This window comes from Caretta caretta, chromosome 9 (assembly GCF_965140235.1).
Source record: "Caretta caretta isolate rCarCar2 chromosome 9, rCarCar1.hap1, whole genome shotgun sequence".
In the NCBI taxonomy this organism is placed as follows: Eukaryota; Metazoa; Chordata; order Testudines; family Cheloniidae; genus Caretta; species Caretta caretta.
This window is the reverse complement of record NC_134214.1, coordinates 101,412,293-101,439,952: the sequence shown is the minus strand read 5'-3', so window position 1 is coordinate 101,439,952 and position 27,660 is coordinate 101,412,293. Positions and strand designations below refer to the sequence as shown.

The 27,660-nt window shown below is 39.4% G+C and overlaps 1 protein-coding gene across 11 annotated transcripts in view; it reads right to left on the bottom strand.

The window, feature by feature from the left end:
• Nucleotides 1-27,660, bottom strand: part of LRCH2 (leucine rich repeats and calponin homology domain containing 2) — a 100,636-nt gene that overhangs the window by 47,294 nt on the left and 25,682 nt on the right. For 7 of the 11 annotated variants that reach the window (XR_012670055.1, XR_012670057.1, XR_012670056.1 and 4 more), the window contains exons 2-12: nucleotides 18,586-18,730; nucleotides 16,433-16,559; nucleotides 9,707-9,812; nucleotides 9,483-9,619; nucleotides 7,736-7,869; nucleotides 4,418-4,505; nucleotides 3,017-3,128; nucleotides 2,597-2,694; nucleotides 2,442-2,509; nucleotides 2,113-2,217; nucleotides 1,942-2,007 (exon numbers count right to left, since the gene is read on the bottom strand). Coding sequence is in view for 8 of the 11 variants with exons in the window: in XM_048863018.2 (XP_048718975.1) it covers nucleotides 1,942-2,007; nucleotides 2,113-2,217; nucleotides 2,442-2,509; nucleotides 2,597-2,694; nucleotides 3,017-3,128; nucleotides 4,418-4,505; nucleotides 7,736-7,869; nucleotides 9,483-9,619; nucleotides 9,707-9,812; nucleotides 16,433-16,559; nucleotides 18,586-18,730 (1,186 nt within the window). In the remaining 3 variants the exon portion in view is untranslated. The remainder of the gene's footprint in view (nucleotides 1-1,941; nucleotides 2,008-2,112; nucleotides 2,218-2,441; nucleotides 2,510-2,596; nucleotides 2,695-3,016; nucleotides 3,129-4,417; nucleotides 4,506-7,735; nucleotides 7,870-9,482; nucleotides 9,620-9,706; nucleotides 9,813-16,432; nucleotides 16,560-18,585; nucleotides 18,731-27,660) is intronic. The other 4 variants (XM_048863020.2, XM_048863023.2, XM_048863024.2 and 1 more) reach the window with 2 other exon arrangements.

Below are 27,660 nucleotides of genomic sequence, written 5' to 3'. Positions count from 1 at the left end.
TGCTGATAGCATATAGTTTAAATCAGTAATGAGTTTGTCTCCACATTTTAAAAAATTTACACAAATATTAAATACAAGTGCCACAGATATAGCAGTAAAGCTTAGCAAATCAATAGGTTCATACTTCCAAAGCAGAATTTAGAGTTCTCAGCTAAATTACTAAATGCAACACAGTAATGGCTATGCTTAACAAAAGTAATTTAAAAGCAGCACTAGGTTAGAAGTCTGGTCTTCAGAGGAAACGTTTTGGTATAACAAATGATGACATAAGGAGATTTACAACGTTTTTCCAATATAATTATCCCCATTAAAAACAAACAAACATGACAGTGTTTTTAAACCATTGTTTACTATAATTTTTAAATATTGTTTATATTTTATAGTACAGTAAAAATTCAAAATATTTTCTTATATTTTCTTATTATAGTTTTTGCCAGTTGCCAGCTAACCAGGACTAAACATTACTGTTTCCTACTTATCTCCCTTTCTTAATTGTATTTCCCTTCCCTACGGACACCTCCTCATTCCTGAATAGTTTAAATAGAATTACAAGTAATTAAAGCTATAGAAACATTCATTTTATCTGCTCACACTGTTAATATTAAACTCAGCTAACACCAATTCATTAGTTGCAATATAATAATTACACAAGGGGGATACACTCTGCCCAATTTCTAAAGCTTGACAATATGCAATATCAGGATATTTTAGGTTTTCATATCTTTCACAATGTTTTAAGAAAAACAGATGCGTAGCATCTCATTGCTAGGCTGAAATTTAAGACACTAATGAAAACTGTATTCATCTGATTATGGAATGTGTCGTCTTGCTACATTGCTGCCACACTCTCTCTGCTTCCTTCAGTCTTGCTCCTGCACAGCTGATCACATTTTTGGGAAATCCTATGACCATGCAGACTCCCCTCCTACGAATACTCTTTAACCCCTCTTAATTCTGCCATGTTCCTTATAAAACACCACTTCTTCACCATCACTGAATGCCACATCCAGAAACCATCTGCCAATGTGCCATTGACCCAAGTAATGCTCTCAGAGCCCCCATTCAGGATTGCACTGATTCCATTCCATTCTCTCCAACATCAAATACAAGCTTCTGGTCCTTATCGTTAACTTAGCCTTCCCTACTTGCCCTCTCTTGTAACTTCTCATATTGCCTTCTTTCCCCTTCTCACTCCACAGCAGCCAGCCTCCATCACCTGTTTTTCCACTTCCACAAGCACCTTTTCATTTTTTTCCTTGTCATGCCTATACGTAGAATACCCTGCCCAAATGAGTCCATAAAGCCACTCTCCTGTCTCACTCCAAATCCCTCCTCAAGAGCCCCCTTCTCTGCAATGCCCATTGGAAACTGCCAGCTGATAACTGCTAACTAGATGGCCAAGATGGACTACTGATATTCAACTTGTTTGTGTGTTTTATTGTTTGAAAGACGCATGCTTGAACAAGGGTCTACTCTCCTCATCCTTTAGCAAAATGTTACAACTTGGCAGTCTGAATGGAGGAGTTACCCTCTAAAATCTGGTAACCTACATTCACTGAAATCTTCATATTCTGTAAAAATAACCAGCCACACAGAAGCAGCACATGGTGCTGAATAGTCATTTATGATCTATGCTTAGAGCATTTTAGTGCATCAGCAATAATGCCCAGAATTTGCCATTACTAATTTCCATCATTTTTACATAGGAGTGTTTCACTTTGAAAAATGCCAGTGTTAACACCTGATCAGATAATCAAGGACTAGCTTAACATTATGAAACATAAAATATTCACATCAAATGGATTTCCTGCTCTCCTGTCCACTGGATGAGCAATGACAAAAATAATCATTAATTGCTATCTATCACAATATACAGGTTACATCTGGACATTGTTGCTTCTCTGTCTAGCAATTTTATGAAAACAGACATGAGACACACACCTAAAAAGTCTGTATGAATTTGTTTGACTGTTTAATGTCTTCAGTTGCACAAATCTATTCTCAAAGCTGTAAAACAGAAAAGAGTTTTAAGCAGACAACTTAAACGGGAAAACAAATTAGATTCGGCACACACCTCGCCTAACCTATTACTGTATTTGGATTTTGTATTACCGGTTTTTCTGCTCTTGTTGCAGTAGCTGAGCTGCTATTTTTCTCAAGTCAGTCACTTCTTTCAGCTCGTCATCTTCCTCTGCCAACAGCTGTTCTTTCTGAAGTCTGAAAGATTAACTTAGCTGAAACGTTTGGTTTCCAGTAGGTTATGGAAAGGCATGCATGTTTGGGGGCTTGTTTTTTTAAGCAAATGATTGTGTTCCTTGACAGCAATTGGAAAAAAAACCTTCCTAAAAGTTGATCTGCCCAGCCACAGGTGCTTGTACCCACTATCGCAGAACTATGCTCTGGAAATGCTGACTTCCAAAGGGATGTTTATGAAGGCCTACCTTTTTTCATCTCCCCACTCATCATTCCCTTCTATTTTCTGCGATTTCTCAGGGTGTTTTCCTCGTTCCTTATACAGAAAGAAAAAAATTAAGAGTTTAGACATTAATGACCAAGATGTGTCATCTAATTTTTTCCATTTATTAAGTTACCTTACCTTAACATAAGAGACAAATGGTCCCATTTGTACATCTCCTTGCTCAGGAATAGCTGCATCTTCTGTGTTAGGATCAATGTAATCATACACCTCCTGGTCTAGGGATGATTGATCAAGTTTGAAAAAAAGAAAATATTAAATAGTTCTCTCAACCTAACGTTATTCCTAAAAGGTACTTGTGACAGCCAAATATAACTAATACAGTGAGCTCTTGCTATATCTAGACAAGATTTTCATGAGACGGTTTTTTCATTATTGCATATTTGTTGATCTTGTATTTATAATTTTATTACAATGTTGTCTGAAGTGTAAATGCACAGATCTAATACACCATCATATAATCTTGTGCGGTGTTTAACGGAAATTATCTGCACCTGAAACAATAGTGTGTTTCTGTGTACTAAAAAGTCTAGGCATTACCTTTATGTGAGTCAAATTTACTTCCGATTAAATGATTGTCATTCCTTAAAGTCTGTTCCCTCGTCGATTCTGATACCTGAGAGTGAAGGCTGATTGTGTCGTCATCAGATGGCTGCAAAGAATAATCAGAATTAAAACATGACTGGCATATTAATTATTCAGTTTACTGATAAGCCACAGTGTCATTAAAGAGCCTACTATGAGGGAAGATTTAGGTGAAACACTTATATGAATGCAGTGGTCAAGACATGTTTTGTTTCATCTGAAAGACAGTACTTTTTATTTACAGTGCCCTGCAGCAAAATTTTGGGGCCACTGGTCTCTTAACTGAGTAAAGCGTGCCACCTACAGAATCAACACTTTCTGAAGCACATAAATATTTCTCCACTCAACCAATTACCAAGCACAACCCCACTTAATTAAAGGAACTGTGATTCTGTCCATTAAGTTTGTGTGGCCACTTTACATCTGATCAGTCTGACCTTTGACATAATCCTGAAATACTCCTCCACTTTACGGTTTCTTATGAACAACCTTCAGATGAATTTGCAAGTACATTTTTTAGCCTAGACTTAAATCTTCCCTTAGTCCCAGTTTTATAATTTTACCATATTCAGTTTTAGTACTACTGTTATTCAAACTGTAGTTGATTACACATAGATTCATACAACTACATAAGCAAGCTATTGGAAAAATAGGATAAATTCCCTTATAGTTTTTAAATGTTGCTGATAATATGTCTAACATGTCAACCAATACTCCCCATTAATAAACAGCCAATGCAAAGAAAAATACATTACACCTCAGCTTATATTAATTAAAACAGAAATTATTAGAAAAACAAAAGCAACTCTCAAATTAATTGTTCCCTGTTGTAAAAAATGATCTTGTATTTTATATCTGAAAATGGCCAAACAAGCCACAACTGATTTGGTTCAGAGTTCAGTTTTTAAAAAGCTTGGAGTGGGGTGACAGAACACCATGCAACTAATTTGGGCTAAATATTCAGAGGGACGTATAAATAATTTAAATGTTTAGTATCATCATTCTATGCTTTACAGCAAGTTTCACCAACAGAATTTGGTCCAATAAAAGATGACACCTCACCCACCTTGTGTCTCTAATATCCTGGGACCAACACAGCTACAACTACACTGTTTACAGTAAGTTTGTCACACATTTTACTGAGTTCATTTAACTGCAGTATGTATTACATTAAAGCTTTCCCTAGTTATACAAAGCATATCTGAATGACAAAGAAATAAGCAATTTAGTGCAGCAAAATTATGCACATGCTGAATGATAAACTGCTTCTGTAAATGAAGAAAAATACTGTCCTTTCAGCCCTCTTTTATCAACACAAAAATAAAAATATACAGTGAATAATAAAAACGCACTCACTTCAGTTGCAGACAGTCTTTTATCCCCATTATCACTGCCAATGCCAGAGTCAGGACCATGATTTTTATTGGGATAAAAGTCTTCCATACTATAACAAAGAGAAGGCATTGAACATAATATAAGACAAAATGAAAAGGAGTACTTGTGGCACCTTAGAGACTAACCAATTTATTTGAGCATGAGCTTTCGTGAGCTACAGCTCACTTCATCAGATGTTTACCGTGGAAACTGCAGCAGACTTTATATACACACAGAGAATATGAAACAATACCTCCTCCCACCCCACTGTCCTGCTGGTAATAGCTTATCTAAAGTGATCAACAGGTGGGCCATTTCCAGCACAAATCCAGGTTTTCTCACCCTCCACCCCCCCCCACAAATTCACTCTCCTGCTGGTGCTAGCCCATCCAAAGTGACAACTCTTTACATAGTCAAGTCGGGCTATTTCCTGCATAGATCCAGGTTTACAAGATCTCTGTCAAGCTTTCTTACAACTACAATACCCACCTGCAGAAGTAAAGAAACAGATTGATAGAGCCAGAAGAGTTCCCAGAAGTTACCTACTACAGGACAGGCCTAACAAAGAAAATAACAGAACGCCACTAGCGGTCACCTTCAGCCCCCAACTAAAACCCCTCCAACGCATTATTAAGGATCTACAACCTATCCTAAAGGATGACCCAACACTCTCACAAGTCTTGGGAGACAGGCCAGTCCTTGCCTACAGACAGCCCCGCAATCTGAAGCAAATACTCACCAACAACCACATACCACACAACAGAACCACTAACCCAGGAACTTATCCTTGCAACAAAGCCCGTTGCCAATTGTGCCCACATATCTATTCAGGGGACACCATCACAGGGCCTAATAACATCAGCCACACTATCAGAGGCTCGTTCACCTGCACATCCACCAATGTGATATATGCCATCATGTGCCAGCAATGCCCCTCTGCCATGTACATTGGTCAAACTGGACAGTCTCTACGTAAAAGAATAAATGGACACAAATCAGATGTCAAGAATTATAACATTCATAAACCAGTCGGAGAACACTTCAATCTCTCTGGTCACGCAATCACAGACATGAAGGTCGCTATCTTAAAACAAAAAAACTTCAAATCCAGACTCCAGCGAGAAACTGCTGAATTGGAATTCATTTGCAAATTGGATACTATTAATTTAGGCTTAAATAGAGACTGGGAGTGGCTAAGTCATTATGCAAGGTAGCCTGTTTCCTCTTGTTTTTTCCTACCCCCCCCCCCCCCCCAGATGTTCTGGTTTAACTTGGATTTAAACTTGGAGAGTGGTCAGTTTAGATGAGCTATTAGCAGCAGGAGAGTGAGTTTGTGTGTGTATGGGGGTGGGGGGGATGTGAGAAAACCTGGATCTATGCAGGAAATAGCCCGACTTGACTATGTAAAGAGTTGTCACTTTGGATGGGCTAGCACCAGCAGGAGAGTGAATTTGTGGGGGGGGGTGGAGGGTGAGAAAACCTGGATTTGTGCTGGAAATGGCCCACCTGTTGATCACTTTAGATAAGCTATTACCAGCAGGACAGTGGGGTGGGAGGAGGTATTGTTTCATATTCTCTGTGTGTATATAAAGTCTGCTGCAGTTTCCACGGTAAACATCTGATGAAGTGAGCTGTAGCTCACGAAAGCTCATGCTCAAATAAATTGGTTAGTCTCTAAGGTGCCACAAGTACTCCTTTTCTTTTTGCGAATACAGACTAACACGGCTGTTCCTCTGAAACCTGTCATAAGACAAAATACCACTTTTCTAAATGGTAAGTGAAAGGAAGACACCATTTTCAAGATGTTTCCCACCTATCTCTCTATGGTTGCTGGGACAAAGGGTTTCTTTGTTTTGTTTTACACCCATCTGTGACACAAGACCCACTATAGAAATGTTTAGTGTGCTGAGAGGCTATTTTAAAGAAGGATATCAGATAGAAATTTTAAGACTGAAGATCAATTAGGTTATCTCGTCCAACTTCCCAAAAAATTCAGGAGTGTTTCCCTAAGTCCATTCAAGTGCTGTGTGAATTTCAAGTGCAATATTCTGCACTAACTCCCCTCCACGGACACTCATTCTACACTAAGAGTTCCTTCTCGCAGTTTGGCTTAATCCACTCTCAGTGCAGAATAAGAGTCCACATGGGAAGCTAGTTTAAAACAGGTTTCAGAGTAACAGCCGTGTTAGTCTGTATTCGCAAAAAGGAAAGGAGGACTTGTGGCACCTTAGCGACTAACCAATTTATTTGAGCATGAGCTTTTGTGAGCTACAGCTCACTTCATCGGATGAAGTTTCCACAGTGTGCATCCGATGAACTGAGCTGTAGCTCATGAAAGCTTATGCTCAAATAAATTGGTTAGTCTCGAAGGTGCCACAAGTACTCCTTTTCTTTTTAGTTTAAAACAGCTATTCCAGGCTATTTCCCAGTGTAGACAAGCCCTTAGGTGTGGTATTCTGACTGGTATCCAGCCTACATTCACATTTGTACATTTTCATCCCATTATACTTAGTTAAGCCTCCCTGGATAACTAACTAGTTCTTCTCTTACAGAAGTTGTACGTTTCAAACAGCTCTTCTGTTTTATTCAGCACCAAAAGTCAACAAATACTGACACAGGTTGTGGATGAAATTTTAAGTATGTTGGCAAGGGTAAAATCTTGTTCTATAGGTAATACAGTTTTCTAAAACAAGACGGGTTAAAGACTGTTGATATCAGACAGTTCTGAAACAGTTAATAGCAGTATATTAATTGAGAAAGTCCAGCTGTATACATTGCACTATTTAGTTCATTTGGACTTTTCAGTTTGATTTCTCTTGTTTTTCTGAGACTTTATAAGGTATTGCTCAATTTAGAATTCCTTATAAATGTATACAGCTGGATCAATATTGGAAGGCAGGCTTTCCATCTAGCAATACAGTTCTATTTTGAGCACACTCAGAGGAATATAACTTCAATGCTCTACCGTACTGTAGTAGTATGAAAAAGAAAAGCTGCTCATTTCAAAAAACAAATTCAAACCCATCTTTAGTCTAATTTCTGGTGTACCCTACTGCCGAAAATTTGAAAAAGCACAATTACTATTTGCTTTGTAGCAAGAAATTAAAAGAATGAAGAGATATAATGTAATTGATATAATTCTTCTTTAAATCAGTTAATCAATTAACTTGTAATAATGATGCCTTAAAAGTAAATACAACTATTAACATTACATGACCTCACTGTGAGAGTAGTTCTCCATTATCCTAAACACTTATTTCATAGCAAACATTAAGTAGTTTTAAAGAAGAAAAGTAATACCTGTCTGTGAGTGGCTGGGATGGGATTCTTTTACACAGTGATGGAAGATCTAAGGAATCTGGTTTTTTATCTATTCGGAGGCATTCTTGAATACTGAGGAATTTAAATATGTGAACTTTACCCTTTAAACATATCTGTTAAACACATGAAAAAATTAATTTAGATGCATGGTATATTTATATCATACACTTTCTACATTTAAGAGTTATTTTTATTAACTTTCTACTATACAAGAATTTACTCTTCCCACTCTCAAATGAAAAAAAAAAGAGAGAGTTTTAGTAGTTTAGCAGTCAGGGCTGGAAAAAAAATCAAATTGTCCAGAAGCCCAAGACAAGCAGACCTGCTCTTTAGGCACATAAAAGTGCAAGGTCTGCCTGCCTGCAGAGTAAGGACAGCAGAGAAGGCTGCCCATGATCTGAATGACATCAGGCACAGAGACAAGGTGGGTGCCATGACGTGTCATATTGGACCAACTTCTCTTGGTGAGACACAAACTTTTGAGGTGTGTAAGCTCGAAAGCTTGTGTCTCTCACCAACAGAAGCTGGTCCAATAAGAGATATTACCTCAACCACTTTGTCACTAATATTCTGGGAGCAACATGGCTACAACAACACTGCATACATCAAACACAGAAGCATTTGGATACCAATCAGAGGGAAAGGTATCAGGGTGCCTGAAGCCGCAACAAAGGTAAATAAGACATCTCCGGGATCAGGGAGGAAAGGAGCGGAGTTTGGACATTTCTGATACATGCTGTATGAAACTTATAATACATATTATCAAACTAAGCCAGTATAAAGGTTATAAACAAATAAGATTAAACTCCAACATTAATTTTCTTATGTCAAAGATGTTTCTAATAAGTACAACTCGTACAACTGTATTCAAGAAAATTTAATGATTACTTTCAAATTTCAGTAAGGGGGAAAAAAGTACGATATAATACCCAGATAAAGGTTGTGTACGTATCAGTAATTTAAAGTTAAAAAAAAAGTTACAGGAATGTAGTAATTATCTCCAAAACAAGCATCACAAGCCCAGGAATATCAGAATTAAACTTAAGAAATCCTAAAATGTTAAGGTATGGAAATGCAAAGGTATGGTTGTTTGGGTGCCTTTAATCTACCCTGTAATGATGTTATTCAATAACTAATACAGTTACCATGCAATTATGACTACTACATATTGTTTGTAGTTTCAGATTAGATTAAACTGATTAAGACCATTTTTGGGGGTGGGCCTTGCTCATTATGTCTCTATAGGGCTGGGTTGAGGAAAAGATCAGCAACAGAAAGCAGATGGAAAGAACAAGCAGAAATATGGATGCAGAGAAAGAAAGATAGCTGTGTGTGGGAGAAAGGAGACTAACCCTAATAGTCACACCTACAATTTTTCTCCTGGGTTAAATCTTTGGATGTTCACGATAATTTGTCAGACTACCACATAGTATAATCAACATCAGCCTGATTTTGGGGGGTTTATTCATAGGTTTGTAGGTTTTTTGTTTTTTAAAGGACAGAATGGACTACTACAATTATCTCTTCTGGCCTCCACATTAACTAATGTAAAGGGTGGGATGAATGATTAAACTACAAAATAATGTTTTGAGCAAAGGATTATGGGTCAAGAAATGCCCTTATATTTCCTTGTGCCACTGGCAGTTGGTTGGTAATTAACCTAACACATCTCACCCTTTCTTAAAATGCTGGGAAAGTTGAGAAAATGCAAGTTTTTTATACTAACCTGTGCCGGTGGTATCTGCATTGGATTGTTATCCAAAATTATTACTTGTAAATGACGTAATTTCCTGTAACAAATTGGGATCTCTGTAATTTTATTACAAGAAAAATCCAGCTTTACCAAGGGAAGGTCTCCCAATTCTGTTAAGGGGGAAAGAAAACAAAATCAGACACCCTAATATTTTGTGTAATTTACCTATTTCAACACGAGGATGGTGAGCAGCTTACCATCTGGCAACACATGGAGATTATTTCTTCTAATGTTCAGTTCTCTAAGTGACTGCAGTTTTCCTATTTGCTGGGGAAGGACCTGAATCTCATTGCAGCTGATATCCTAAGTAAAAGATAATGAGTCAATGAGCTGAACATCTTGACTGAAATTAAACAAAGGAAAAAATTTCAGTGAAAGCTATTACAAAAACACGTTTTAAAGAACAATATCCTCATTCCTTCCCCCTCCCCCTTTCTTACCAAATTGAGAGCTGCTATAACTCAGCTCTAAGGAGAGCCTTTCCAATCTGCAGCAACATTTGGTAGTGTGGGAGCCCAATCAAGGAGTCTAATCCAATGGACAAGGAAAGACCACCTTGAGATTTGCACTGGACCCAATCAGGAGATCTGGATTTGATTCCCATCTCTGTTTTTTGTGTGATTGCGGACAGCTCACCTACATTCTGTACCTCTGCAAAATGGGGATAACAACCTTTCTTCTTCCCTATGTTCCACAATCACCTGAGACCACTGGATCTAAAATGATGAGCCTCTACTGTAGCGGTTCCAAAACTGTGGGTTGAAACACCAAATGGGGTCACACCATCAGCAGAGGGGATGACGGCAATCCCTAGTGAGTGGAAAATTCCATTTTGTGCCACACAGCGTAACCTTGCATATACAGTGTGTGCAAAGTCACAATGCATGGAGGACACCATTTCACTCTACAAAATGGCATCCTCTGCATAGCGTGACCTCACACACACCATACATACAAGGTCACACTTTGCAGACGGTGTCATTTTGCAGAGCAAAATGGCATCCTCCATGTGGCATGACTTCTCACATACGGAGCATGCAAGGTCATGCGTGCAGAGGACACCATTTTGCTCTATAAAATGGCATCCTCCATGCTGTCTGTGGTCCCAGCAGGAAATACTTCATTAAGAAAGGGTTGTGCAAGCAAAAAGTTGGGAACCTGATGCTCTACTGCCTCAGAAAAAATATATCAGCCTAGTCTCACAAAGACTGCTGTAGACTCATTACACCTCGAAGTGGTTCAGCCACAGGGAATAAGCATGGTTTACACCTACTTCACACAGATGTTGCAAGACTAAATTAATTAACGTTTGTTTAGGCATTCACGTAAGCGTGGGAAGGTACCTCTCAACAAGGTGGACAACACCATAAGGCATGTGGTGAAGAAGTGGATGTACCTTCCCCAGCTGGCCAGTAATGAACTGGTGGTCATTTTGCATAGGCAGGATGGTGCCAACATCCCTTGAATAGGTGATCTATGCCACACTGCAGTGATCATTCACGCATTCCGTCTTTTGACATACCAGGACGCTATGGTGAGGAGCACTGCAGCAAGTGCTGTGTGTGATGTCAGCAGGAAGCGAATAGCGAGGACCCCTTCCAGCCAAGATGTCGCCATGTACTTGAGTGGCTCCCTGGAAGGCGAGTTTGGAACAGACTGGGGAGACTTTGCTTCACTTTAGACTTGTGCCCACAATGCTACACGACGGCTGCAGCAGCTTACAGGCTGCCTCTGGACATGGTATGAGGAACGTCAGGAGGTGGGAGTCCTGGTCCCCAGGTCAAGAACATTGCGTACGCAGTCATTACTCTGACAGCAAGGACCATACTCAAGAGGACACTGAAGGATGCCATCCATTGGCAGTAAGTAGAAAACGTGAGACGGAAGTCACATCAGGGCAAGGCTTTTGAGGTGACATGCAAGTGGGATGCCAGGAATCACTTCCTCCCCAGGGACAGCTTCACCTGATTTGACAACTGGAAATTCAGCAACAGGGCTTGGCTCAATTGCATCCCACTGAACAGAGCCATTGGAACAATCGATGCAAAAAGTTTGGCTATTCTAACGAGACGTTACCCCACATCTTGTGCAGCTGCAAACCCAACTCTAAAACCTGCCAGCTATGCCACACCACTATCCAAGACCACCTAATCAAGGCCATCCTGCCAACCATGGGAAAGGTTGCCATGAACCCTGTCCCTGAAACGGAGAATCAACTGTGACTGGACATAGTCATTACTAATGAGGAACAGAAGGTGGTCGTCATGGTGGATGTCATAGTTCCTTCTGAGAACAGAACCCTGGCCTTTTGCGGTGCCAGAGCTCAAAAGCTGGAGAAATACGCCCCCGTGGCTGATGCTTTGAGTGCCAGGGGTTACAAGGTTCAAGCACATTACATGATTGTGGGAGCCTAGGGCACCTGGGATCCTGGTAACAAGCGAGTGCTACTGGAATGTGGAATCGGTCAGTGCAGTGCCCGGCTAAAGCAGTGACTCACGGTGTCAGACACCATCAGGTGGTCAAGGGCATTTATTTAGACTAGAATATATCACCGGACATTGGCAATACCAGGAGAAATGAGCTACAGTGCCAATGAGAAGCAAAGACAGGAAAGTAGCTGAAATTCTTCTCTGGTGGACTATAATTTATTCATGGACAACCTACTTTAAAATTTCAACTATTGAGGGACAATCTACACTCATTACTATATTTATTTTCCACAAGCTACTCTTAGTATAACTTTCCATGAGTGATGTATTTGAGTATTTGGATACAGATATTTAACATGTACTGTTAAATTTATTAACCCTAATTTGAGATATTGCAGATTATGTATTATATCCATTTTATGACTTTTTAAATCAAACTTGCTACTTTTGGATAATTTAACATTATACTTGGATGAACAGTAACTTCTTTATTAACCAGTGTTTTAGATAATTTCAGCATATGCTTTAATAAAATATGGAGAAGACCTAAAAACTTATTTCCAACCTGGTTGAACACTGGTTCAACAAGAGAGACCTATAGCTCCAGTTTTCCAGGTGTGATTCATGTGTGCAATGATAACACTTAGATGTCACACCCAATGCTACAGATGAAAAACTGGAGGTTGATTTTAAAGGGTAGGTCCTTAGAAATAAATCTAGCTTTTTTCTCCGTGCAGCTCCCCTGCTCAGGCGGTGGGACAGGTGAATCCACTTCTGCATACATGTGCCCATTCTTTCTCTTCTGCCTGCTTACTTTAGGACAGAATTCCTTCCCAACATCTCTCTCCAGCATCCATTTGGCTACTTGGGTTGCCTACCAGTTTTAAATGTTCATCGTGGATTGTTAAACTATTATTTAAGTGTACTGAAAACTGGTTAACAGTCTTCTATTTCAAGTCCATGGGGTAATTTAGGAAGGGTGATAAAAACATTCAAAAGTTACACTTCAGTTTTATTTGTGGCGACAAACGCTTTTTAATTTTCTAGATAATTATAACAGAGTGGTGAAGTACACAAAATGAAAGGTTTTTGGTTTTTTTTAAAGGGACAAAAATAGAGCTAGGATGGTTTTTATAAATACTCCATCTCAATATTCGTGGTTGGCAACTGTTGCTTTGAGTCTTTAGAATAAAGACAGCATGCCTACTTGATGGACTAGAGAGCTCTAATGCAGATATCTAATGCAGTGGAAATGATTTAATTGGGGATCAGCACTGCTTTGAGCAGGGGGTTGGACTAGATGACCTCCTGAGGTCCCTTCTAACCCTGATATTCTATGATTCTATGTACATAAAGAGTATTTAAGCACCAGGATTAAAAATACCTTCATGTTGTGTACAGATGGCAGTGTGCTTGAAAACCACTATAATAAAGGCAACAGAGCAAAAACCCACATACGGGAGCTATATTTAATATTCAAGATTGCATTATACACCTTGTGGTGGATTTTTTATTTCTGGCAATATTTTACATGCGCATATGCAGAGCACTGCAGGTCTAGATTTCTGTCAGTGATCCCATGGATCTGTAATTTTAAAAAGCCAGAATTTTCAAGTTCTACATATATACAGTATAACAAAGAACATTTTAAACGTTGCAGAAGTGCCTAAAACAGTGTACACAATTATATTACTGTCATAAATATAAAGGGAAGGGTAAACCCCTTTGAAATCCCTCCTGGCCAGGGGAAAGCTCCTCTCACCTGTAAAGGGTTAAGAAGCTAAAGGTAACCTCGCTGGCACCTGACCAAAATGACCAATGAGGAGACAAGATACTTTCAAAAGCTGGGAGGAAGGAGAGAAACAAAGGGTCTGTGTGTCTGTCTATATGCTGGTTTCTGCAGGGGATAGACCAGGAATGGAGTCTTAGAACTTTTAGTAAGTAATCTAGCTAGGTATGTGTTAGATTATGATTTCTTTAAATGGCTGAGAAAAGAATTGTGCTGAATAGAATAACTATTTCTGTCTATGTATCTTTTTTGTAACTTAAGGTTTTGCCTAGAGGGGTTCTCTATGTTTTTGAATCTAATTACCCTGTAAGATATCTACCATCCTGATTTTACAGGGGGGATTTCCTTATTTCTATTTACTTCTATTTTTATTAAAAGTCTTCTTGTAAGAAACTGAATGTTTTTTCATTGTTCTCAGATCCAAGGGTTTGGGTCTGTGGTCACCTATGCAAATTGGTGAGGCTTTTTATCCAACATTTCCCAGGAAAGGGGGGGTGCAAGTGTTGGGAGGATTGTTCATTGTTCTTAAGATCCAAGGGTCTGGGTCTGTAGTCACCTAGGCAAATTGGTGAGGCTTTTTACCAAACCTTGTCCAGGAAGTGGGGTGCAGGGTTTTGGGAAGTATTTTGGGGGGAAAGACGCGTCCAAACAGCTCTTCCCCAGTAACCAGTATTTGTCTGGTGGTGGTAGCAGCCAGTCCAAGGACAACGGGTGGAATATTTTGTACCTTGGGGAAGTTTTGACCTAAGCTGGTAAAGATAAGCTTAGGAGGTTTTTCATGCAGGTCCCCACATCTGTACCCTAGAGTTCAGAGTGGGGGAGGAACCTTGACAATTACCGAAGGCATTGAGTCTGAATTGCTACAGAAATGGGGGGCAGGCTGTTTGCAATGTGCAGTGAGATAATAGTGCACCTCAACACTGACAAGTCACCACACGTAGCCCAGGTCCTCATTGTTCTATCAAGTTATTATACAGCCATTTGTACACTCAGACTCCATTCTGGGTGAAACTGCAGACAGACTGCAAAAAACTAATCTTTACTTAATATAAGATTGCCTCCTCACATGCAATTAATTCTCACTTGGCTTTTGAAGATTAACTTTATGAAACCCCTGTAAAATCCCCAATAGTAAAAACATTTATCCCGTTTTCAACTGGTAAAGATGTCGGGGCTTTAAACAGTGAGTAAACACATTTTAAAAATATGAAAGAAACCTTGACAATATACTTTCAAATACACTAACTAGTTAATCGAAATGTAGTATTCTCAATTCCCCCCCCCAATAAAAATGTTTCTTTACCCCACAGAAAGTATAGTACAAGAGAAAGAATAGGATAAATAATGGGCATTCATTTCACTAATATATTTCACAAAGGAAACTGAGTTCAATCTTTATTTCTGACTTTTCAAATGAAAAAGCTGGGACCTGGAATATGCTCATGTTTCATTACAGGTGTGAGTGTAATGTTCTAGACTTATCACAAAACTAAGCATATCTGTTACAGGTGAACTACAGCAACAAGTTAAAAGACCCAATTTCATTTTAAAGTAAGCGAGGCTACATTCCTTCATAATTTACTTGTTACTACATATTAAACTGAGAAACCATATTCAATAAATAGAGGTTTCTCAGATTTGTCTTTCATGTCAATCAATGTATTAAGAGAAAGTTTGATTACTTATATATTTCAGTGTTTAGTTATTCTAAATTGTTAATAACTTTGTAACTGTACTTTGAATGCTGCAATATACGGTTGAACACTGACCATGCAATAACTAAGTTGGCATTCTGCATCAATGATTCACATCCCCCTGGACCTAGAACTGCATAGGAGAGACTCCCACAACCTGGAGGAATTAGGCTCCAGGAGGTTCCTTCCCTTGTTCCCGCCACATGGCCTTTGGGAAAAACTACAGTGGGGAATCAGTCAGACTCCAGCCAGTAGGAGCCAAAGTAGGGAGCTTTGGACATTTCTGGTAGGTCTACACTGAGTTTTGGAGCCCATAAAACCAAGTCTCCCAGCCCAAGTCAACAGATTACCCCTCTCCCCGAGGCTTCAGACCCCAAGCTCCAACCCAAGCCACAACTTCAAAGAGCTGTTTACACAGCTATTTTTAGAATGCTAGCATGAGCCGTGCTAGCTCAAGTCTGCCAAGAGAACTGCTCCCCTGGGCTTCCGAGCACTGTGTAAACATACAGTCAGAGAACTTCTCAGTTTTGACTTGTCTTTCTTTGCCCTGTGCCAATCAGAATTGTTAGCACCAATCCTCTCCATCCCATCCACCCCTTACAGTCTCTTCACCTCAGTTTAACTCCACACTTTTCCCTCTTAAACTCTTCCCCCTGCCCTGTCCCCCTCACTTCCCCTCCCCTGTTAGCTTATCTTGTAAGTAATTCCCTCCCTCCACACCCACCAAAACAAATACAGGCAACACGACATTTGCTGCCCTCACATTGTTCACTCTGCTTTTGTCTCATATCCCCTTACTCAACCAGATGGGTGTCTTTAAGCTCTTTACAGCAGGGACTGTCTTCTACTCTGTACAGTGCTTAGCACAATGGGGCCCCACTCTTAGTCAGCCCTTTGCACAATCAGAATAAACTACTAATAGTAGTAATATCAAATTATACTTTTCTTACAGCATTAATAAGTTATCTATACCACAATACACATAACAGTGGTGTACACAATTATACTCACCAACTCCATCAGGTCTCTTAACTTTCCAATTTCTTCTGGAATGGATACCAGCTTATTATTACTGACAACCAAAACTTTAAGTGGTAGGTCAAACAGGTATTTTGGCAATGTTGCTAAAAGATTTCGACTAAAAAGGGAAAAAAAAAGTTTAAATTAAAATAGTCTCTTGAAGCTTAATAGGAATTCTGAGAAAACATTCTCTCTGTTCCAATAGGTATTAAAGTACACAGCAATACCTCTCATTCAAATTTTAGCTGTGTTCCCCAGTATGAATGACTTACATGAAAAAGTCTGCCTTAACTAAATAAATTCCATGTCCCCATTCAATTTAAATAAAATAGCGTTCAAGTGTAATAATTTAGTCTTCCCATAATATGATGTAAATCTAGGGAATAAGATGCAATTATAAAAACATTTCAACATCTTGCCATGTAGAAGTAATGTCAAGTGAAATGGACTCAAGATAGACAAGACAAAATAAGCAAACCCACTGAGTTGTAAATTGAATCTCTGGGCTTGTCTACACTTGAAATGCTACAGCTGAACAGCTGCGCTTTAGTGCGTAGACTCTACCTAGGCTGATGGCAGGGGTTCTCCTGTCAGTGTAGGTAACTCATCTCCTCGAGACGCAGTATCGAGATTGATGGAAGACTGCCTACAAGTGAACTTAGGTTGCCTTAAACTATGTCGCTCTGGGGGTGTGAATTTTTCTCAGCCCTGAGCAACGTAGCTGGATTGATCTAATTTTCTAGTGTAGACCAGACCTCTCTTAGGGCTCATTTTCATTTCACCAGTACAGTCTAGTTACTCCACTCCAGCTAGCCTGGCTCAAGAGAATGACCGACCACACTATGAAACATTCAAGCTATATAGTGATTTTGACGAGCAACACAGAGCGGGAATTGAGGGAACAGTTTTGGATAACCACAGGGAGACAGGTCCTGCAGGAGTGTCTGAAAGCAGCTGAGTCCTTCCTCCTCTTCACCAAGCAAGGATACTCCCCCAGAGAAGTAGAGCACATCATGAAATGGGCCACCCAAATACCTTGAGAACCTGCTTCAATACAGAATAGAACTCCTACTTCAATGAGCATTTGTTCTAGTCTTGTTTGAGGAGATTTTTTCTGCATCTTTTATCCCCAGAAGCAAAGAAGAGAATTGTGCTTTCTGGCCCTTTGCACAGGAAAAGAAAAACAAACAGTGTAGGTCTCTCAGATGTCACTAGTCCTCTTAAAAACCTCCACAAAGCAGACCATTTCTTACCCTGCAAATTTGCCAGTGCATAACTTCCTAAATATTCCTTCCTGTTTCAGATTTGGTCTTGTATACTACACCTCCAAAAGCTTCTGACTAAACTTCACTTGAAGTTTGAGTAAAAAAAAAAGACAAGACATGGGGGGGGGGGGGGGAAAGCATTCGAGCTTTCAAGACATGATTAACAATTATTTTTCCCGAGTCCTCTCTCTCTTTTTCTCTCAATCAAGTCACCTCAAACTTGACAAGAAAAAAAATGACGGATGGTCACAAATCCCGTTGCAAAATGTATAGTGGAAGAGATTATTCCAGAATATCTTAGGTGATCAGGGACCAAAATTTGGGCATATTGTACAAAACAAGTCTCAGCAGCGCATGGGAAAGTTACAGTTTTCCATAATGCCCCATTCAATATATATGTATACCCATTACACTTTATAAGTCTTCCTGTAAAGCTGGTGTTTATTTCTTTTCCTTCGTCTCACAAGATCCCACTATTTGTTTGCAGTAATGCAGTCACCTCTCTCACTACTCATTTGAGTGCTAAGTCTGTAGAGCCTTCTGAACAGAATAATCCAGCTTCTATAGCCTATTTCCAACCTTCATCGACACTTATCTGTATAGCACCAGAAACAAAGGAAACTTCCATTAGCTTCCCACATAGTTAGCTTCTACAATTTACTGTATGGAATACGGTAATACAGTCAACTCCTTCCCATGAAGGAAGAAGCAGGAGCTACTTGACCTACAACCAAAAGACAAAAACTATAGAACAATGTTTAACAAGCTGAGGAAAAGCGGGGAACAAATGTAATGAAGGTCCTGAGGATGATGAATGCCATCTTTCCTGATGGTCTATATATAATCCCTAGACATCAACAGGAAAAAACAGTTACTCACCTAATATTAAGATATGTTAACATTTGCAGATTTTTGATGGCTTCAGGAATGGATTTGATGCAGTTGTGATAGAAATTTAAAGTCTCAAGTGGTGCAAACAGCCAGACATCTGAAGGAATTTCAGTAAATCTGTTCTTTGAAAGATCTGAAACAAAAAAAAGAAAAGAAAAGACTTTTCTAAAAAGTCAAAAATTTAAACCAAAATTGAAGAGATACACAAGATAACTGCTGTCCTTGCCATGTCCCTGCAAGATTAGGTGTTTGATGTTTATAAGTATTTTGGTTTTACTAGATGCTGCTGAGAAAAATCATAATGAAGATTTTGATAATTAAAATAAATAACAGACGAAAGCCTTCCAAAAATAAAAAATAGTGAAAGATACCATTAACATTGCATTTGATTATAAACTTATGCTATAAAAAGTACAAGAATCTAAAGTTATGCTACACCCTACTCCTATAAAGAAGTTAGAAATATTCATCACAATTTTAAATTGTAAATTTTTTCCTCAGTTCTATACATCTGTTTATTCCTCTAAATTTTTCACTTGCTAGGTGCAACAAGACAACTCATTTAACATATTACAAGACAACTGAATAGATTGTTTCCCACTGGTACCAGTTACATTAGAACCTAACGTTCTAAAGTTGTTTCAGGATATCTGCAAGAATAAAGCTAGGTGTGCAGAACTTATCCATTCACCCAGTTAAACAACATTATTTTAGCAGATTTATCATGCCTTTCATCTCAAGAAAACACAACTGTCATGTCTTCCATTTAAGAAGTACTAATCAAACAGTTCAAAACAGAATAAAATCCAGACAAACACACACTAGGAGTATTTTAGTGGGCAGAAGAGGGGTGTAGTTTCCACCACATTCAAGTCGCCACGGTGATGTGTTCCAAATGATGGCTTGCATTTTGAAACTAAATGGTTGGAACAAATTTGAATACTACAGACTATACGAAAAAAGTTCCCATACCATAAAAAAGTTGCAACGACTTCATCAAGTCTACGTTCTCAAACCAAGTGACAGAATCAGTGCATGTCATCTTTGACAGGTGAAAAGAAAAGGAGTACTTGTGGCACCTTAGAGACTAACCAATTTATTTGAGCATGAGCTTTCGTGAGCTACAGCTAGTCTCTAAGGTGCCACAAGTACTCCTTTTCTTTTTGCGAATACAGACTAACATGGCTGTTCCTCTGAAATTTGACAGGTGAGTTCACTGAGTAGTTTTAATACACATCCATTTAAAAGTGTGGTATGAACCCTGAATTCCAGAGGTGATCAGTAAAGCTGCGATTTAGCCACAGAGGGCAGAGCAGTCACAGAATCCGTGACTTCCAAAGACCTCCGTGACTTCAGCCAGTGCCGGCTGGGAGCTGCAGAGTCCCCTGTTGCCTGTGGAAGCATGGAACTGCGGGGTACGCCCGCTGCCCCCAGGCAGGAATGGGGGGGAGGACCCCTGCTGCTCCTGGCCGCCCCAGGCAGCAAGGGGGGGACCCTCGCTGCCGGAGCTGCCAGCGGAGGGGGCCCCTGGAGCTTCCAGTCCACGCCAGATGCCCAAGCTCCCCATTTTGTTATGGATATTTTTAGTAAAGGTCAGGGACAGGTCATGGATTCTGTGAATTTTTCATTATCGCCCACGACCTGTCCGTGACTGTTACTAAAAATATCTGTGACAAAATCTTACCTGTATCGATCAGTTAACCACCAAAAGTTTTAAAAAAAATGTGTTAAGATCCTTAGCACAATAGTATATATCACAAAGACAAGTGACTTCACTTGGATAGATCAGTAACGCCCTTTGAGTCCTTTCTCACTATCAACTCAGTGATTTAATATCGAGCAAAACCATTCAGCTAATTAAGTTATGACAGGACAGTGGGTGGGCAAATGTCCACACAGAAGCACAGAAATGTCAGACTGGAATGGACCTCAACAGGTCGCTTAGTCCAGTCCCTGGCACTGAGGCAAGTCTAGGTATTATTCTAAGCTATTCCTGACAGATATTTGTCTAACCTGTTCTTCATAACTTCCAACAACAGAGATTCCACATCCTCCCTAGGAAATTTGTTTCAGTGCTACACTTTCAATTACAAAGGTTTTCCTAAAGTCTAACCTAAATCTCCTTTGCTGCAATTTAAGACCATTACTTCTTGCCCTGTTCTCAGCAGATGAGAAGAACAATTTAACACTCTTCTTTATAACAATCTTTTATGTACACGAAAACTGTATCACATCCCCCCTCAGTCTTCTTTTTCCCAGACTAAACAAACTTAACTGCATGCATAAATGCATGATTTGTGTACAAAGCTGTAGTAATGTCAAATTAGAAGTACACAATGTAAGGACCTTGCTGCTCTCTATGAACATTTGGCTTTTTGTGCCAATTTTCAGTAAAGATCAAAGTAAAATCCTGGCCGCACTGACGTCAATGGCCAAGATCTCAGCCCAAGTTTTTAGAACAAAATAAGATCCCCTAACATTAGGGTTTAAATGAGGTGTGATAACCTTTATATAAAATTTTAAGTGTTAAAAAAGTAACTACCTATACAGTATCTTTTCATTCATGAATAATTTTTTTCTTCAAGAAAACGGGAAGACTGGGGAAGAGTCAGGCCTATCTATTTCTTTATACATTTGCGTAAGGCTTTTTCTTCAGGGAGTGGCTGAACACTGTTCTTTACCGAAACTGACAAAATGAGGTAACAGCTTCTTCCAAAATAATCCATAACAATGAACAGTAAAGTTACGTATGGGATTAATTCATTTGTCAATTATATTTAGACTTGGAAAAATTAGATTTTTAAATTGGTAAACATTTCACCAAACACAATGGACAAAAAAATATTTCCACTGATGATGAAGTAAGGCAAAAAAAAAGAAAAATGCTGCTTGAGAACACAGTAGAGTTTAAGGATATTTATTTTTATATTTTGACATGTGATGTTGACAATTTGTGTTTTAACTTTTTAAATCTCAATGTCTACGATCATTGAATAATTATATGTAGTATTACAGCACTATCATTCTTTAGCGTTATTACCACATAGGCATTATTTTTCCTCTTGCTGTTGAATTGGTCCATGAAAGATTTTCCATTGGTTATGCACCCCTTTCATCGTGTGGATAAAACAAAAAATGCTTAAGAACACACACGGATATCAGTCAAAATTATAAAAAAAATTATTAAAATCTAGTTCTGCCAAGCCTACTTATATTGAATATAGATTAAGGGCACACAATCTAGATAGAATACAGAGATGCAAATGTTAACCAGTACCTTTCAATACTATCATTTGTGTGTTATGTACTGCAAACCAAGTTTTGAGAAAATTTGAGAATCTAAATTCAAACGTTTTGAAGTTACATAGTTTCCATAAAAATATGTACATTTGGGATTATATCTAAATTAATTTCTACATAGAGTTCTGAACTAAACTACAAAAAACCCTAATGTGCTAGCCTGACTGGTAATAGGTAAGCGTTTACTTTTTTCAGTCTTTGTGGTAATACTTGAGAAGGTTCTGAACCTACAACCAATCTACTAGAATTCTTTGAGGGGGTAAACAAGCATGTGGACCAAGGGGATCCAGTGGATATAGTGTACTTCGGTTTTCAGAAAGCCTTTGACAAGGTCTCTCACCAAAGGCTCTTACACAAAGTAAGCTGCCACGAGAGAAGAGGGAAGGTGGTCTCATGGATTGGTAACTGGTTGAAAGACAGGAAATAAAAAGGGATATAAATGGTCAGTTTTCAGAACGGAGAGAGGTAAACAGTGGTGTCCCCCAGGGGTCTGTTCTGGGACCAGTCCTTTCAACATGTTCATAAATGATTTGGACAAAGGGGTAAACACTGAGGTGGCAAAATTTGCAGATGATACAAAATTACTAAAGATAGTTAAAACCCAGGCAGACTGCAAAGAGCTACAAAAGGATCTCTCAAAATTGGGTGACTGGACAACACAATGGCAGATAAAATTCAATGTTGATAAACGAAAAATAACGCAAATTGGAAAGCATAATCCCAACTATACATATAAAATGATGGGATCTAAATTAGCTGTTACCATTCAAGAAAGATCTTGGAGTCATCGTGGATAGTTCTCTGAAAACATCCACTCAATGTGCAGCGACAGTCAAAAAAGCGAACAGAATGCTGGTAATAATTAAGAAAGGGATAGATAATAGGACAGAAAATATCATATTGCCTCTATATAAATCCATGGTACGCCCACATCTTGAATACTGCGTGTGGATGTGGTCGCCCCATCGCAAAAAAGATATACTGGAACTGGAAAAAGTTCAGAAAAGAGCAACAAAAATGATGAGGGGTATGGAACAGCTTCCATATGAGGAGAGATTAATAAGATTGGGACTTTTCATCTTGGAAAAGAGACGGCTAAGGGGAGATGTGATTGAGTCTATAAAATCATGACTTGTGTAGAGAAAGTAGATAAGGAAGTGTTTTTACTACTTCTCATAACACAAGAACTAGGGGTCATATAATGAAATTAATAGGCAGCAGGTTTAAAACAAATAAAAGGAAGTATTTCTTCACACAACACAAGGTCAACCAGTGGAACTCCTTGCAGAGGATGTTGTGAAGGCCAAGACCATAACAGGGTTCAAAAAAGAACTAGATAAATTTCTGGAGGATAGGTCCATCAATGGCTATTAGCCAGGATGGACAGGAATGGTGTCCCTAGCCTCTGGGGCACCGGGCACTGGCCACTGTCGGAAGACAAGATACTGGGCTAGATGGACCCTTGGTCTGACCCAGTAGGGCCCTTCTTATGTTCTTATGTACAACACTTATGCATGTAAGCAACTTAACTTACACAATTAGTACTACTGAAATCAATGGGGAAATTCAGGTAAGTAAAGTTACAAGTATTTATGCACCTAAGTAGGTGCAGGCCTTAAGGCCTCGTCTACACTACAAAATTTTGTTGGCAAAAGTTGCGCCACTTTAATTAAAACCAATGCTGCATGTCCACACTAGTTTCTTGTGTCAGCAGAGTGCATCCACACTAACAACTCTTGCATCGACACAGAGCAATGCACTGTGGTAGCTATGCTACTGTGCAACTGGCCACAAGTTGCTTTGGGAAGGGTTAGGGTTTGCAATGCCTCATGGGACAGGTACAGCATCATATTATGCAGGTTTTTCAATCCCATCGTTCCAGGGCATCCTAGTAGATTGCCCATTGCTTTTTCAACTGAAGTGTGTTATGGGGAGGGAGAGGAGATGGTGTGTCTTGGTGGGGAAGACAGCAGGCTGACCAACCTATCCTATCAAGGAGTAATGATCTCAAGTTGCAGTGGGGTAGGTTTAGGTTGGATATTAGGAAAAACTTTTTCACTAGGAGGGTGGTGAAACACTGGAATGTATTACCTAGGGAGGTGGTAGAATCTCCTTCCTTAGAAGTTTTTAAGGTCAGGCTTGACAAAGCCCTGGCTGGGATGATTTAATTGGGGATTGGTCCTGCTTTGACCAGAGGGTTGGACTAGATGACCTCCTGAGGTCCCTTCCAACCCTGATATTCTATGATTCTATGATCCTGAAGCATGGGGAGTGGGACACCCCACACACACTTAACCCCGGCTCTGCTTGGCACAGCAGTCTCTCCCCAAGCTGCCCGCGGTTCTGTGATTCCCTCCGAGTTCTCCCACAGTCTCCTCATTTGCCTGGAGCAGCATCCTCAGCATCTCTGTAGCTCTCGTGCAGAGGAATGTCAAAGCAGCACAGCAGTCGTCCCCCGCGCCCAACTCCCTGCCCTTGCAGCAGCAGTCTGCCTGCCTGCCGCTGTGTTCCTAGTGTAGGGCTGAACAGGAGCATTCCAAAGATTTGCTCATTGTTCCCCAAACACAGCAGCACGCTCAGCTGTCAGATACTTCCAGGAGCTTTGAAAGCGGAGGGGCGCATGTCTGCAGAGCACCAGAGATCAAAACAGTGAGCAGAGCGGTCACAGCAGGCATTGTGGGATACTGGCAGAAGCCAGTTCTGGAGACAAAACAAACAGCAGTGTCTATGCTGACGGTCTGTCACTTTAACTTTGCTGCAAAAGGTTTTATGCCTCTCACTGAGGTGGTTTTATTTTGTCACCAAACCTGCATAATATGACAGCAATTTTGCCATCAAAAGTAGATTTGCAGTGCATATGCCTCCCCTATTTTGTCGGCAAAAGTTGCCTTTTCCCAACAAAACTTTTTAGTGTAGGCAAGCCCTAAGGCTACATCTACATTACACAACTTTTAGCAACACAGCTGTGCCGCTACAGCCGTGCGGCTAAAAGGCGCGCAGCGTAGCTGCTGTTTGTCGGCAGGAGAAAGCTCTCTCGCCGACAAAGCACTGTTTATACCGGCTCTTTTCCTTGACAAAACTTGGGCCTTGTGGGGTATGTGGGTTTTGTTTTGTTTTTTTTTTAAACACTTCTGAATGACAAAAGTTGTGTCATTCACTGCCAGTCGTAGACAAAGCCTAAGACTGTATTTCAGAGGGATAAGAGGAATGCTTATTTTTCTACCTCACAGTGAATTGCTGTGATTTTTTGCTAGGTACTATTACTATGTGGCTGCATGATAGGTAGTTCAATCACTTGCACCAATAATTCTAATAATTAAATGCTGTTGATATGCTGTAAATCTATCTTGCAATAATGAGCACCCACCACTTATTACATATTATATGTCTTATATTCATGATTGTTTCTGAAAGGAGAAATTACCCGAAGTATTCAAATTAATCTACAAAAACTCTTAGCTCTGAGTGACTTCAAGGGACATTTTATGTGCATGTATTAGAGACCTGGATTTGTCCCTTTATTCAAAAAAAGTGTAGAAAGGTCTCAAAGATAATAGTTAAAACTGCTTTTCCAAACTTATCCTAGATAAAGAGACTTGCTTTTGCAAGCAAAATCTTTTAGATAAAAAAATTGCAAATTAAAGTGGTTTTATTACTATAATTTAAAGGAATTAAAGCTAAACCTATATAATTAAGAAAGAATGCAGGTTGTCACCAAAACCCTAATTACCAAAATTTTCTGCTTCCAAGATGCTTTGATTTTTAAAAACAGTAGAAAATGGAAGATTTTCCCGATTTAAAAATGGGTTTCTGTAGCAAAGCTATTGAAAGTCTAGTAGAAAGAAAATCACTGGTCTATTCAAATGTACAAGATAGTGACCCAGTCACTGGATTACAAAATTTTTTATTCCCCAGCCAACTATAATCCCTGTACATGCTGCATACTTTGCTTCAAATTGGATTCTTCCTTAGTTTTTTTCACATGCAGGGGAACCTCAGAGTTACAAACTGACCAGTCAACCACACACCTCATTTGGAACTGGAAGTACGCAATCAGGCAGCAGCAGAGACCAAAAAGAGCTAAACAGTATAGTACTGTGTTAAATGTAAATTACTAAAAAAAATTAGGGAAAGTTTAAAAAAATATTTGAAAAGATAAGGAAACTGTTTCTGTGCTTATTTCATTTAAATTAAGATGGCTAAAAGCAGCATTCTTCTTCTGCATAGTAAAGTTTCAAAGCTGTATTACCTCAATGTTTAGTTGTAAACTTTTGAATGAACAACCATAACATTTTGTTCAGAGTTACAAACAACATCTATTCCCATAAGAGGTGTTCATAACTCTGAGGTTCTACTGTATACTTATGAAATAAACTTCAACCTTGAATTATCTCATAGTATCTCGGTAGGGAAATAATGCAGGAGTGGACAGGGCCCAGGAATCTTGATGAGAATCCAGAGTAAATCTTCTCCAGAAAGCGTTCATTACTGCCTGAAACCTGCATCCTTTGGTGACTGAGAGCCCGTTTTAAAGAGCCTACAAAGGAAGATTTTTTCCTACTTCTGGAGCTGATCCCACGGAGGTGTTGAGCACTCAATTCCCACTGAAGTCGGTGAGGGGTTTACAAAAGTTTAATATCTTTCAGCATCAGGGCCATGGAGAGATATGAGGAAAATAGAATGCTGAGAACTGTGGCAACCCATCCCCACACAGGCATCTAGCATAGGATGGCTCATGGGAGTTTCCCTAGGTTGGAAGGGGAAAGTGTTTTGGCCCTCCAAAGCCCCAGTACATGAGGAACTTCAGAGCACCCCTCCGTTACTGAGGGAGAGGAGGGGCTAGAAAACAGAACCTGTAGGGCCATTCAGAAGAAAAAGTGAGAGAATATATAAGTGACATGGATTATTTACATTCTCCATTTCCTGATGCTGTCACATTCCCCTGCCCTCCGGAATGTAATTACCTTCCAAACCAATTCCCCCATCCACACTCTGAACTTCCTTCCAAATCCCTTCTGTCTCATTTGTCCTTCTCTTTCACTCCCATTCATCTCCCCTCCATCCCCCCCAGTTTCTAGATATTTAAGGCTTCTTTCCCCTTCTTCAAGTCCAGCTTTTCGAACATCTCCCCCTGCTCTTCCGTGCCCCACCCCCATCCCCATGAACTGCTGCAGACAAACCAAGGAAAATAAAATATTGTTTGAAACAAGGTTTAGGTTTAATCCAGATGCTTTTTACACCACATCAACTGACTAATCAGAGGCGTTTTAAATGAATTAAATGCAGAAAACTGCAGTATAAAATTACAGTGTAACTGTTACAGGCATGCAGGCATATAAAAACACATTTTGCCCCCACTGATGTTCAGACGCATACACTTGTGATAACTGTCAAAAGGAGGTTATGTGTATGTACTCCAGAATGCAGTATTGCAGGTGGAGATACGCATTCTGAGAACTGCGCATAGTTGAGCTTTTCATACACTTTATAGACCATTATTGTCATATATAATATATCTTGCAGTTTAAGAAATTTCATGTCTCAAAGAATCTGAAAACAGATTTATATGCTCAAACAAGTACTGAGAGGGGCACCTTATACGTGGAATAATAATTATATGTTAAGATACCACAATCTAATTACCCTTCACACAGTGCATATGCGATCACTAGACAGAGCATTGGTGTTGAATCAACTACATGCAAATACTGGGCTCATTAAATATAACACTCCAAATACATAATGTAATTACATGCTCTACCT